General features: G+C 39.7%; 1 protein-coding gene across 6 annotated transcripts in view; it reads left to right on the plus strand.

Annotated features, from left to right (window-relative positions):
• Positions 1–15,237, plus strand: part of Frmpd1 (FERM and PDZ domain containing 1) — a 178,140-nt gene that overhangs the window by 123,439 nt on the left and 39,464 nt on the right. For all 6 annotated transcript variants that reach the window (XM_010619413.3, XM_010619410.3, XM_010619412.3 and 3 more), the window contains 3 exons: positions 7,740–7,897; positions 8,675–8,777; positions 11,619–11,664. In XM_010619413.3, coding sequence (XP_010617715.1) covers positions 7,740–7,897; positions 8,675–8,777; positions 11,619–11,664 — 307 coding nt within the window. The remainder of the gene's footprint in view (positions 1–7,739; positions 7,898–8,674; positions 8,778–11,618; positions 11,665–15,237) is intronic.

Raw genomic sequence — 15,237 nt, forward strand, 5'->3', positions numbered from 1 at the left:
AAAAAAAAAAAAAAAAAAAAGCAAATTTGGTTGGAACAAAAATATATGAAGGAGAATGAATGTCTTGGTCTTAGATACTGTAGTAATGGTCAGGGGCTGTGTGAAACCGTATTTATGAATTTGAATTGGGCCATTCAGTAGGGGTAACATGAACCGAGTTACATCTGTAAAATCATGCTAGCTGCTAGATGGAGAAACATTTAGGGAAGAGAAGAAAGAAAAGTGAAAGGTCCGTCAGCCTATTGTTGAGCTCTGTCGGAGGACTGGTCAGAGAGGCCTTCAGTAGAAGGGTGGCTGTGGAGATGGAAGGAAATGGATCTCTGAAGAGGTCTTCTGGTGTTGGGACTGATATGAAACTGGGAATGAGGACAGGGGAGGATCAGGCACAACTTCCAGGAGTCTGGATTGAACAACCATCAGCACCCTCACACTCGAACGTAGGAAAGACAAGTCTTGGTTAGGACAGTCATCATGGGGCTGAGTGGTGGAGAAAGTAAACATAGGCTGATAAGTATTGACCTCTGTAACTTATATCCAACTTACTACTGTTACTGGTTTTATGTACATTTTTATGTTTTGCCAATTCTGTTAGAGACACATTTGTATTGGGGTACCATGCTGCGTATGTGTAGTATGTGCTCCATGTGAGCAAAGATCTTCACTTGGTGCTGTAAGAAATTAAAAGGTGAATAAAATGTGGCTCCTGCTTCCAGAGAATGTAGTCTATTAAGGATAATGATATTTGGAATCCGATAGCTTTCAATAAAGATCAGGGTGCTTTAGACCATAAGAGAGCGTCAGGCTGGGCGTGGTAGCACACATCTGCAATCCCAGCACTCAGGAGGCTGAGGCAGGAGGGTTGCTGTGAATTTGAGGCCAGCCTGGGCTACAACAGTGAGTTCAAGGCAAGCCTGAATTGCAGAGAGGGGAGAAAGAGATGGAGGAAAGGAGGGAGGGAGGGATCACACCAAGTGAGATAGAGTTTATATCTGCATAGGACACCCAAGAAGGAGGCATTAGACTGGTCCTTGGTTTGGCTTCACACATTCCTGCAAAGGCAGCAAGGGATAAAAGCAGTGTAGGAGGTAGAGTAGTTCTTTGTGAAGACCTGATCAGTGCCTGAGGTCTGAGGACACAGACTCAGGAAGGCAAGGTGAAGATTTTGGCTTTGGTTCTCTGAGTGATGGGGAATTACGGTGCAGAATAATTCTAGCTCTGTCTTAAGAAGATTCCAACCCCCTCTTAGAGGCTGCTCTGGAAGAGCATGTTATGAGTTGTGGCTCCTTATAACTTTTAAAATTTATAGGCCTATGATACTTTGTTGATACAGCCTTTGAAGTACATCTTTGCCATACTTGTTTTATCCTCCATTGGATTGATTCAAGTTTTTCCACTATTCTAAATACAGCTGTAAGGAATAATGTCTGAATATTCAAGATCCAGTTTTTTTTTTTAAGCTTATACCCTGTTAGAGAACTTATCTAGACCAGAGACACAGAGATAAATAAATGTCACCTTTGTCTTACATAAACTCATAGTCTAGTGAAAATGATATAATTTTGGGGGTCATTGCTTTTAAAGAGTGCTCATCAAAATAGTAATGGGGAAGAACTAGACATGATGGCACACCCCTGTGATCCCAGCCCTTGGGAGGCTGAGGCAGGAGGATCACCATGAGTTTGAGGCCAGCCAGGGTGATAGTGAAGTTCAAGGCCAGCTGGAATTAGGTAGTGAGACCCTGTCCCCCCCCCAAAAAAAAAGTCGCAGAGGATCAAAGAAAATGATCAAGCATTAAATTCATATTACAATTTCCCTGATTATTTTCTTGAGAGATTGGATAGTCAATTTATATTGCTGTAGATTTCAGGATCCATAAATATTGGGCCCTATTTTTATTCAGATTTGGTACTTTTGTAGACATACTGGAACTCTGTAGTCCTTTCTATTGTGCTTCTTTAATTAATAATGTCATATATTTTCTATGTTTTCTTTTTGAGATACTAGGGATCGAGCCCAGGGCCTTTACAACAGACTATATCCCCTGGCCATTTTTTATTTTTTGTTTTGAGACAGGGTCTTGCTAAGTTACTAAGTTGCCTAGGGTGGGCCCAACTTTGTGAACCTCCTGCCTCAGCCTCCCAGAGTGCTGGGATTGCAGGCCCACACCCTCCTCCCCCAACCTGGCTTTTCTGTGTTATTTATTGGCTTTATTTCATTCGTATTTCTATACGAGAGTTGTCAATTTGTTTGCTTTGAGCACGTGAAACCTGGGTATTTTCCATATGTGTTTGATGCCTGTTGTTCATGTATTTGTACTATAAGGTTTTATTTCCCCAGAATATTATTTTTGATTGATTTAGTATTTTATTGAGATATAATTTATATGCCATATAATTCACTGGTTTAAAGTATATAATTAAAAAATTTTAGTATATTCACAGAAAGATACAACCATTACCACCAACAGTTTTGATGAGTTTCATCCCTCCAGGAACAAACTCCAAGCATATTATCAGTTACTCCAACTTTCCTCCCCATAGCAAACACTAGTCTACTTTCTGCCCCGGCAGATTCATCTGTTCTGGATATGTCACATAAATGAAATAATTCAATAGGTGGTGGTTTATAAAAAACTGTCTTCTTTCACTTAGCATAATGTGTTCAACATTCATCTACATTACAGTCTGGATCAGTATTTTCTGCCTTTTTCATGCTGAATAATATTCTGTTTTAGAATATTTGGGGCTATTTTGGGTAACACCACTATAACCATTCATGATCAAGTTTTTTGTGTGAATGTGTATTTTCATTTCTATATTTACACATGAGTAGAATTGCTAGATCGTATTATACTCCGCATTTAGTCTTTTGAGTACTACCAGATATTTAAAGAAATTTCTAGAATTTCTACTCGGCTTCATTGGTGCAGACTGCAGCACACCATTGTGATCATTACCTCCGTCTGAATGGAGCTCATGAAAACTGCAATCCAGGGCGCGAGAGGTGGTGGGGGGAGGGAGAGGGACAGGGAATGGGCACGAATGCATACGTGCGCACCGCCACAAGTTTGCCTGCTCATTACATTTGGTCTTGTTCTTTGTTTGTTTGTTTGTTTTAGGTCTTTTTTTTTTGTACCAGGGATCGAACTTGGGTCTGCGCTTGCAAGGCAGGTGGCAGCACCCCTGACCTAAATCTCCGGCCCTGGTCTCATTCTTATAGCAGTATGTAGTGTTTAAGAGCTCAGGCTCTCAAGTCAAATCAGTTAAGTGCAAACACAGCTCCATTAGGCTTCTAGGCCTTGTGTTTCCTTGTACGTTGGAGGCCTTCCTACGTGATATCAGCCACAATATATGAAATAGATCCATATCTCACAGTATTTTAGAGGACAATGTAACATTCGACAAACTGACATAAGTGTGTGATTTTTAGACATTTACTTTATCACCTGTTAGTCACAGTTTTGAAGTTGGAAGTTTATTTTTTGAATGTAGGAATCATATTTTTCATACATTTCCATAGTCCCTAGATTTATGCTATCCAGTAGGGTCACCTCTGTCACACTGGTATTGGCTACTGGACATTGGAAATGTGGCTAGTGTAACTGAGAGACTGGAAAGTCATTTTTATTTCATTTTAATTAGTTTAAATTTAAAGACTGGCAAACCCTAACCCTAACCCTAAATGCACATACGTGCATACATACATTTATATATACATTTAAAGACTGATAAATTATGGGAAAGCCTAAGTATATTTGTAACTTGGACAATGAAATTTTACTTTTCAACTGTAAATTTCTGAGAAAAACAGAGTCCAAATAACATGCATTATAAATGTAAAGTACACACTTGATTCTGAAGATATAAAAATGAATATGAAAATCAACAATTTTTGTAATAATTACATATTAAAATGATACTATTTTGGATATGTTAGGTTAAATAGAACTATATTATTAAAACTAACCTCACTTGCTGCTGCTTTTCTTTTTTTTATTTTTCCTCTTTTCATGTGGCTATTAGAAAACTTAAATTTCCTTATGAAGCTTGGCTTGAATTTCATTTGGATGGTTTTGCCCTAGAAGTTATGTCTTTTAAAGAATATGGCCCTAATTTTGAAACCTACTTTCCAGATTTGTGACTAAGCAAGCTCAAATCTCCCAAATCAAGATTCAGTTTCCTTACCTATAAAATAGGGGAAATAATTGTATCTGTATCACACAGTTGTTGAGATTGAGTGCAATATATGTATTAAAATACATGCTAGCATTTCCTGATATATAGTCAGTGCTTGTTTTGTGGTTATTATTACTGTTGATACCTCTATTTCCATTAGTCCTTCAAGTTTATTTTTAATCTGGAAGAATTTTTAATCCTTACTACATTAAATCTGTAGTTTAACTTAGAGCTTTTACTTTTATTATGTGATCTTTCCCACCAGGAACATGGTGTAACTTTTGCCCAATTGCTTGTATCTTTCTTTATTGTTTTAAGGAAGGTTATATTATTCTTCTTAAATGAATCTCTCTTAACCCTGAGTTAAGTTTAACACAAACCACTAATTTTGTTTCTTGAATTCTTTTGTGGTATCTTCTAGCTTTTAAGCATTAGCTCATTAAGAGGGCCTGGTGCCTAATATACATTCAACTAATCTGTTTTTAATGAGTTCTTGAAGGCTTTTTGTGACTATGTTTTTGTCCTACAACTCTACTAACTTATTTTGCAGCCCTAGAAATTTTCTTTTATCATCTTCTAGGTGCATGTATGTCACTAAATATATAGCGCCTTTCCATTTCCTAGGCTTATGTTTGCTTGTATAATTTTTTTCTTCCCTGATAAATATGAGCACTTCTCTTGGCTGCATTACATAGTAGTAATATCTAGGAGTATTCTTATCATGTTGCTTTTTTTTTTTTTTTTGGTTTTTTGAGGCAGGGTCTCACTATGTAGTTGAGACTGACCTGGAACTCACTATGTAGCCCAGGCTGGTCTCGAACTCACAGCGATCCTCCTGCCTCAGCCTCCCGAGTGCTGGGATTACAGGTGTGCGCCACCATGCCCAGCATGTTGCATTTTTAAAAGAACACAAATGTTGATTTTTTTGTTGTTGTTGTTGTTCTTGGTGTACCACACATGATGGCACACATTCCTGTAATCCTTGTACTCAGGAGGCTAAGGCAGGAGGATTCCCTAAATTCAAGGCCAGCCTGGGCTACATAGCCTGAACTACATAGCAAGACCCTACCTCAAAACACCAAAAAAAATGGGGGGGAGCCAGGGATTTAGCTCAGTGGCACCTCACTTACCTTGCAAGTGCAAGGTCCTAAATTCAATTCCTGGTACCAAAGAGGAGTGAAGAAAGAAAAAGAAAAAAAAAAGCCCTTTTATACTTCTTTTTAAAAAATATGATGATATTCATTTATCATAAAATATTAAAGAAGGAATAAGAAAGAATTCTGTAGAGGTAACATGAACTATTAACTATTGTACAGCCACAATCTCAGCAAAAGATGATGGTTATGTTTGTATAAAAGAGATGTTCAGCAAGATTCAAGAGCCATCTCTGCATTAGAACTCCTAGCCTTCAGTTAACAACTAACAGGATTACTGTGATTTTCATACGTGGGTGTAACATATGACAATGGTAACCCAGGTGACAACAGTAACCCTGGTGACAGACACCTGTAGTCCCAGATGCTCTGGAGGAGTTCAAACCCAACCTATGCAATATTGCAAGACCTTATCTCAAAATTTAAAAATTATGGTAAAGCCTTTTGCCATGGGTCTGAGTTAGACTTGCAGGCCATTTACAAATACAGTAACTGAAACAATTAACAGAAAACCCAAAATAATAAGGCTACAACATAGAACTTCATTTCTCTCTAAAGGAGTAGTTGAAAGGAAGGCAGTCCAGGATTTATGCAAAGCTCTACATGTTGGGACCAAAGTTTCTTTTATCTTGTTGAACTTCCTTTAAAGGACTCTCTTCCCAGAGTCACTTCATGGTCCCAAGTTGCTGCACTAACTCAAAAAAAAATCAGACCCCCCCAATATAAAAACCCAATTCAAAAATGGGCTTCTGAAAGAAAGAAAGAAAGAAAGAAAGAAAGAAAGAAAGAAAGAAAGAAAGAAAGAAAGAAAGAGAAAGAAAGAAAGAAATCAACCAATAACAAATGCTGGCAGGGTCCTGTTGCATTGTTGGTGGGAGTGCAGAGTGGTGCAACCACTGTGGAAATCAATATGGAGATAACTCAAACAACTAGGAGTAGAGGTTCCATTTGACTGAGCTATTCCTCTGCTGGGTATCTTCCCCAAAGAATTAAAAGAATCATACCACAGTGACATATGCACACCCATCTTTATAGCGGCTCAGTTTGTATACTTCTTTTTAAGAAGCAGAGTCTCATTCTGTTGTGCAGGCTCACCTTAAATACTTGGGCTCATTAGATCCTCCTGCCTCAGCCTCTCAAGTAATTGGAACGCACATCACCACATCTGGTATCCTTGTCATAGCTTTAAAGTGTTGGCTTTCAAATCAGCAATCACGATAGATTTTATGTAGCACAAAATTTCAGTTTACTGTGTCTTTCCTCGTGTAGGTCACTCTGCTGACCCTTCTCAGCATGACCCAGGTGCTTGCCTAGAAGAAATCCTCTCTCCATGCATCTAGGTTGTTTGGCTTAGGTCATCCATCCAGATAGACACTAAATCTGCTCAGCCACCTGAGTGACTCCTCAGTGGACGATGCGTGATGATGCACAGGAATGCTTTAGACTTGGACTTGTCACATGCATTTTAGTTCTGTGAGACAGATTTTTTTTTCCTGTTTTCTGGGTCTTGTTGAAATTTGAGGTCATTATAAATGACAGGGAGGTGATTTTCAGATAAGTGAGGTCCTGTTGCAAGAGGCAGAGTTCCTGACAGTGTTTGGTAAATGGATGAGAATAAATGATAGACATTAACTGTAAATGCCAAGGGATCTGTTCTTCACATTTCCGTTGTTTATAATGACAGTAAACACCTTGTCCCTTCCCTATTTGACTTTCTTCAGAAAGAACCATGATTGTGAGAGGGAAATAATTATTTGCCACAGGCAAGTGAAAAATAGCTTGTGACTCACCTTGTGGCTTTAAGAGGTATAAAATGCAACTTTCAGTGTACTTGCTTTTAGATATAGAGAGAACGTTCATGTTTTTTAGAAATTAATATAGAAGGATTCCTTGTCATCTGGAATCTCATATTGGAATCCTCAGTTTACAAAGTTTAAAGAGAAATGATGGCCAGGGATTTAGCTCAGTGGTTCCACCACCTGCCTCACAAGCACAAGGTCCAGAGTTCAATCCCCAGTTCAAACAGTGCCTTCTGCCTGGATTGCTTGTCTGTCCATCCATCCATTCATTCTTCCATCCCTTCATTGATGCGCCCTGTGGCATATTAGACATCTTCTGCTTGCCAGCATCTGAGCTATGTAGGTAAACCCTGGGAACCTCCCAAGGTGTAGCCCAAACACATGCTCACCTGGTTCCCTCTCCTTGCAAAGTGAAAATAGCTCTCCTCTTCTCCTTGTGCCCATGCCCCCCCCAGCCTCTCTCAAGAGCTGTGCTTGCTGTAGCTGGTGATGTTTGTGCCTCATCCCTCATAAGAGGACAGTTGGTGTCTACTCAGTTCTGCGTCTTCCTCCATCGTGTTTGTGGTCATCATCTGCTCCCTCTCTTTCTTTTATTCCTCCTTCTCTTCCAGGGCTAAAGTCACTGCAGCTGATGGGCCTCCTGGGAACGCAAGCCAGGCTCTCACCCCAGTGAGGCACACGGTAAAGATAGACAAAGATGCCCTCTTCCAGGACTATGGATTTCACATTTCTGAGAACCCTCCTCTCACAGTGGTGGCCGTCACAGCAGGTAGGGTTTGACTTGAGAATATGAGAGGAGTTTGGTTTCTCGAGGGCAAAGTAGCCCTGGCTCTCCTCCCATTTCTCTGTCCTGTAATGAAAAGCAGAAAATGCTACCCGAGAAAATTAGAAAATTCTGACCTCATTCCGTCTTGGCATCTGCGCCTTCCTCGGGTGCCGGGAGGGGGCACTTGCTGCTCTGAGCCTTGGCGTCCCACCGGCCTCAGCCTGGCTTAGCCCTCCTTAGGCTCCCTGGCCAATCTCAGAGGCAAGAGAAGTATTTGGATAAGCTGGCCCTCCTCTTTGAGCCCTGCATGCTTCTAGCTGGTTGAAAGTTTCTGGCTAGATGGTAATAGAAACTACTCATTTGTTTTCACTTGAATTTGTATGAAATATAGGTTGTAGTGGGATGGGGAGGAGCAGGCTGGAAAAGCCTAGTGTTTGTTTTTGATGTTAATCTGGGACTAGTTAAAATGTATTTCAATTCCCATACATGCAGGTGTGCACATGCATGCACCAGAGTTCTTTAGAAAGGATTGTAATAGATTCACTGGCCAGCTCTATTGATTTGTAAGGTTTCTGCTAGTTTTCTTTCTCAGTACAGTCTCCTAGCACCCTTTGAAGTTGATGGATGACATAAATTATCCACCCTTTATAAACAGGAAAACTAAGATCCGTATGAGCCAGTGCCCAGAGGACTCAGGCTGCCATTCAGCTGTTCCACTGTACCACTTCGGGTCTGGGCTGTTCTGTCTAGAGCACCATTTACTTATTTTCTGTCCAACAGGAGGCTCTGCTCATGGCAAGCTTTTTCCCGGTGATCAGATCCTTCAAATGAACAATGAGCCTGCTGAAGACCTTTCCTGCAGACGAGCAGTCGATATTTTGAGGTACTAAATTGTCTTCTGTCATCCAGAGCTGCAGAGATAATCATAGAGCTAATCTCCTTTAATGCAGCAGGAGCAGCCTCATCTTAGGGTTTCAGCTCTGTCTAGTAGAATAGCTTCTCAGCGGTGGCTGTAAACTATCTGCTCTCTTTCACCTGCCCACACAATAGTGTAGGAGGCCTAGAGAGCTGTATTTATTAAACTCCTGCTATGCCCAAGGCATTGTGCTAGACACCACAGGAAGCATGCTCATGAACACCTCATAGTCCCTACCCTCTGAGGCCTGGTAAGCTTGTTGTAACAAATGCCAAAGATTGAACTAAATAGATAACAGATCTGTTCTTCTTTATCACATTTGATATCTCTTCTTACATGTTCCTGGAGGTACAGACTGGTTGACATATGTGTAGTGTCATTGGTAGAGCACCTATGACTTTCCCCCCACTATTATTGTGATTTGGTAAATGCCTCACCTTCTGCCTAGACCACGATCTCCTGAGATCATAGTAGGGGCACCGTGGATGCTCAGGTGAGCCAGTGAATATGATTTGCACTGGGATTTGGTGACGCTTGTGTGAGGACAGAGGAACATCGATGATGAGAGGGAAAAGATCCACAGACATTATACAGGCTCATACAGGCTTTGCTTTAAAATTTTTCACCCAACCCTATTTTAATGACTTTAATTTAAATAGAGATGATAAGTAGAGTTAGGAGAAAGATAACTTAAAGATAAATCAGTACCTCAGTTTGAGCCTGCTCCCGAGTTGACTGATCTGTCAACTAGGCTGGTACATACTTCTGAAGGTCTGTCATTCACAGTGCACACTGAGCTACAGGTAACAGCTACATGGCAGAAAAAGAGAAAATGAAGATGCAGTCTCCACCCTCAGAAGCGCAGTCTCACAGACAGTCACACACAAACACACACACACACACAATTTAAGATTTACAGAGAATCAACCAAAATTTAAAGCAGTCTCTTCAAACAAGCCCGATGTTGTATAAGGAATGCCAGTGACTAAATTGAGCAGGTGGGGTAGCCAGGGATGGAATGATTTCATTTTTTAAAAAAAAGAAGTATATTTTAGAAATCATGAATTTTACTTTCCCAGTCATTTTCCCAAACATGATCACTTTCAGGAAATAAACTTTAGAGCTTCAGTGTTACTAATATTTTTGTTAGGCTAGATCAAACTGATAAATCAACAAATGTATTTGTAACTTTACGTAGTAGAGAAGAATCTGAGCATATAGGTAACATTTAGCCCTGTCTGTTTACTGAGTTACTTACTCTGGGCAAGGAACCCTGTGGGCCAGAGTAGCCCCAGTCCACAGCCACTTGCAAGCTGGTAATGAAGACCTGCACATGCACGCACACGAGATTAAGGACAGGCACCGCAGCAAGAAAAGCAGAAGAAGTGGGCTATGACCATCTGAGGCTCCTTCACCTAGGAGGAAATAGTAGCCGAACAAAACAGAGCGATTCAGAAGCACTGAAGCTGTATCTTTGGCCCACAAAGAAGGAAGTGAAAGGAGAGACAGGCAGAGTAATAAGCAAGAGCAGCATGGGGGGGCAGCGTGTGCTAAGCAGTTCAGTTTGCCTGCAGAAAATCTCGGAGAAGTGAAGCACAGATGATGGGGTGTCCTGAGCGCCAGTATGGTAAGTTCCAGGGCTGTTCTTCTGAGAGGAAAAGGCATGTTGGCTTCTGAGCACTGACTCAAGGTGTACAGTGCACCTGTGCCCTGTGCCATTTTTACATGTGAGAATCCCAGGATTGCTTTTTTTTTTTTTTAACAAAACAAAACAGAACTCAGTTCCCTGTGTCTAAAAGCAGCATATTATTCATGGTCACTTGTGAAGGGGAGAAGGGGGAAGTAAACAAAATGATACAAACAACAACAATGGCAACAAAGACTCTGTAATCCCTTCTGATATCTATGGGGGCAAAGTCCTTTGAAAAGCTGTGGGACCTTAGCTCATTGTGATTTATCTCTGAAATGGCGTGTTCTCACAGAAGATGGAAAAAGCAGCAGTCCTCAGACGCAGAAACCTTGGGTTGGTTTATCCAGTGGAGGAAATAACACGCTAACCACCATTGACCTTTAGGTCAATTGTCCTTATTGCAAGAATTCAAATAAAATTATTTTGCATACTCTTTCTCTTTGTACCAATGGCAAAGAGAAAAGAAAGTATGAGTTAATTCCATGGCCCTGCCTGCTAGGATAAAGTAGAGGTTTATCAGTTACCTGGTTGATTTGATCACTTTTGAAATATGTAAGAATATACAAGATAAATATGTCTGGTATCTTGATTGTATATTTGTATATTTGATTATATGTTTGAGCTCATTACACTGAAGTCATGTTCCTCAACACCACAGGCAAGTTTGGCTTTTATCTGATCAATATTATCTGCAGACATTCATTCTATTTAATGCAGTATTTGGCCTAAGTTTTCTGAGATAGAAACTTAATTTATGTTTTTGTTTTCTCTTACAAATTTTCTTTTAACATAACCTTAATTAGTATCAACTAGATTAGTTCTCCGTCATTGAGACTAAATTAAGGACCTTAATTTAGTGGCTGTAGGTGTAGACTAGATGGTAGAGGAGGATATCTGAAGATTCCCTAGAGGTAGAAGGAGCATTCTGAGCCAGCTCAAGGTCACTGGCAGGTCACTGCTTTCCCCAACATTGTTCTCAGTTTGGCGGAGCCACAGTTACTGATGGGAAACAGGTTGCTTTTTAATGGTGCTGTCAGTCTTTTTTACCTAAACACATCCACCCATCACACAGAATGAATACTTTTGTCTTAATTCTTTTTCTTTTTTTTTTTTTTCAGGGAAGCTGAAGATTCTCTTTCAATCACAGTTGTTCGCTGCACATCGGTAAATTTCTTTCTCTGTCCTGTGTATTAGTTTTACCCTTTGTGGCCCCAAGACCTTGTACCTCCAGAAGATATCCCTCATAAGATGAGCAGGAAAAGCTGGGCATGGTGGCACACGTTTGTTATCCTAGCACTTGGGAGGCTGAGGCAGGAGGATCACTGTGAGTTCAAGACCAGCCTGGGCTACATAGTGAGTTCTAGATTAGTCTCAACTACATAGTGAGACCCTGCCTCAAAAAAAAACAAACAACTAAAAAAAGATGTGCAGGAAAAGCAAAGGGCAGAAGGGGCAGCTTCTGGGCAGTGGATGGCCAGTCAGTCAATGTAGTCTGAAGACGTGCTACATGCAGGTGCTGTGGGAGAAATATGTGGTCTGGGCCTCAAGGACTGGAGGAGACAGAACTGTGATTATGCAGATTGGATTGATGAAAAGGTACAAACTAGCAATTTTAAGACAGCTTTGTGTGGTATGACTTTGAGAGAGTCACTGGTTTTACTTTTCACTTTTGTAAAACAATGGGGATGACAGTTGGTGTCTGGTCTGTCTAGAGGGTTGTCCTGAGGAGCAAATGAGGTATTGGATGTGACGATATTTAATCAGTTCTGAGATTCACCGCAAGGCAAGGTCTGGCAGAGATAAGGCGCAGGGAAGAAATGGCAACCCTGAACCACAGCCGAAGTGCTCTAGGAAAAGTAGGGGTGGGGGGCAGAGAATTTTAATAATGTATTCAGTAATTTAACCTAATTGACCACACACCAGGCTGCCAAGATAATGCAATAAATTCCACAAATTAAAAAACAAAACCATGTAGGTCTCTTTTCCTGAATATAATTTAAAATAGAAACTAATAACTGTAAAAATTTAATTAAAACCATCCAACCATTGGAAATAAAAATGCAATTTCCTAAGTAAAGATGGAGTCAAATAGAAAAGTAAAGCTACCATTACAGACCATAGGAAATAATTAAAAATTAGAACTCTGCTTCTTAAAACTTATCATGTGCAGTTGAAGCTGTACTCAGGGTAAAATTCATCACCTTAAGTGGTTTTTTTATTATTTAATAAGGAAATAAATCAACTAAATATTTACTGGAATAAAAGACTAAACAAACCAATAAGACTAAAAAAAATATATATCAAAATATAAATGTTGTTTTGGAAAACAGAACAGTTTGTAAAGCTGGTAATCCAAGAGCTTATTCTTTAAGGGGGAAAAATGATGAAATAGGAAAATCTTAAGGAAAGGAAATTTGTGGGCTCTATGTGAAGGAAACTAAAATATTATAGAAGGGGGTTGTGGGTATAGCTCAGTGGTAGAGGATGGTCTTTGCACAGCTGAGGGCCCTAGGTTTGATCCCCAGCACCACACACGTACACATGCACACTAAGGGATGCACAGACTAATTCTTGAATCTAAAAGGAAATGCACACTATGTTCATTGATTGGAAGATTATTATTAATGTTACCAGTTATTCTCATAGCAATGTATATGCTTAATGCAAATGTAAACAAATTCTTTTTTAATGTAAAAAAATTATTAGCACATGTTTGTCATACATAACGATGACATTCCCTATGTGGAATTGGCACATGTATGTAACGCAACACATTCCTGCAAGCTTGAACCACCAGTGGTACAGGAATGACTGTCCCATCGGACAGCTTCTGCTGCTGGTGGTGGAAGTGACACAGCCATGCATGGGACACACATGCATCACTGGTGTTTCAAGCCAACTGGCAGCAAGATATGCAAATTACGGCCCTGTCATAACCGTGTTAATTCCCCTTTTCATCCTCTTTTTCTCTGCTCCCTCTGCCTCCTTCCTTCTCTCGACCCCCCTTTCCCATCTGAGAAAGATCTATCTTCCTACTTCCTATTGTCCATCTTTTATGTCACTCTAAAACACTTGTGGAACTTTGATTTGCATTTTAACTAAGTATGTCAGTGTGAGACATCAAGAAAATATTTTTTAAAAAGAACCATGGGGATAACTTTGATGAACAGATTTCAAAACTACTAACGCTACAATCATTAAAATAGTGATGACTTTAGTGAAACGTCAAGCATTGATATAATCAAAGTGCAACAATACTTGTATGGAACTTAGCATGTGACATGATTTCTCCCAAACCAGTGAGAGAAATCATACCTGGACATTTCTTTAAGTATTTTAGAAAAGTGCAGTCACCTCATAGTATGTAGTGTTGCAGAATTTTAATATTTAAAAAAATGAATAGAAAATATAAATGATACAGATGGGTATTGATCATATCATATCAGTACAGATAGGTATCTTGGGTTGTAGAAAATTTTCCTAAGCATATAGGGGATGAGAAAGAAACACAGTGGAACAAATGGCTATTTGACTATGAAAATATAAAATTTCTGCAGTCCCAACACTTCTCAAGTGAAGAAATTATTTCTTCTTACTTGACAAATGTTAATTGTATTTCATGGAAAAGGAGTAGGAAAAATCCACTTATTTATAAAATGTTTGCCATAAATATGACAAAGTGTTTTATGCACAATAAATGAAAGTCTTTCTATTCAAAACTGAGTCTATGAAATAATGTGAAAACAATAAAAAAGGAGAAAAGCTAGTTAGTGTAATGGTGGTATGAATGTTAAGACCTTTTTATTTAGCCTGTTATCATCTCAATAGAAAACATTTAATCTTAATTAGATGGGGGTTTTTTTTCTACTCCATTTCTAAGAAATAAGAAAAATAGAACACTTGCTGAGAGAGAGAGAGAAACAGAATATAGCTACATACTTTGAAAAATGAAATGTAGGGGAGAGGAAAATTGCTATACTCCAGTACAACTCTTGATATTCCCCCAAGATTTCTAGGAAGAAGGCCACATGAATACTTGTAGGGAACAGGGGATGTTACTAGAAACTCTGCAGTAAGTCCTGGTCTCCGTGAGCCATGACAGCTCAAAGCACCTTAATGAATTAGACAAGAAAGATAGAAAAATGAGACAGAAGAAGCTGAGGTTTGGGCCTGATTGGTGCTGCTCTAGGCAGCAGAGACAAAAGACTACAAGCTTGTCACACTTCTATTCTGTAAATCAGGAGTAACAAATGTAACAGATGACTCAGAGGACAGGGAGTTCCAAATATTGGGAGTAACACATGTAACAAGTGAAGGTTTTGTTTCTCCCCAGGATGTCTTCAGCTGGTGTAGTCTTTCCCTGGAGGTTTTAGCTATGACAAGAGGCAAAAATGGAGTTATGTCTCGGCATGCCATAGCTGGCTTGTATGCAGGAAAACTAGGCCTAATCATACTTTTAATTGTGAAATGATTTTTCCTGAGAATTATGTAGAACTGCTCCCAACAAGTACTGTTTCTACAGAGGCCCTGCAGGAGAGATCTTATGGTCATGGCCATCAGTGCCTCCAAGAAAACACCCTGAATGTTGGCTGGCCTTTCCTGAGCCTCTTACCAAAAGTATCCTGAAGCATTTTATAAACAATGCAGAATCATCATACATGTCTTGATTCAGCAAGGAGCCCATCATGGGCATAGTAGATTCTTTTTTGTGGGTTTTTTTTTTTTTTTTTTTTTTTT

This window comes from Fukomys damarensis, unplaced genomic scaffold (assembly GCF_012274545.1).
Source record: "Fukomys damarensis isolate Sample0158 unplaced genomic scaffold, DMR_v1.0_HiC HiC_scaffold_36, whole genome shotgun sequence".
NCBI lineage: Eukaryota > Metazoa > Chordata > Mammalia > Rodentia > Bathyergidae > Fukomys > Fukomys damarensis.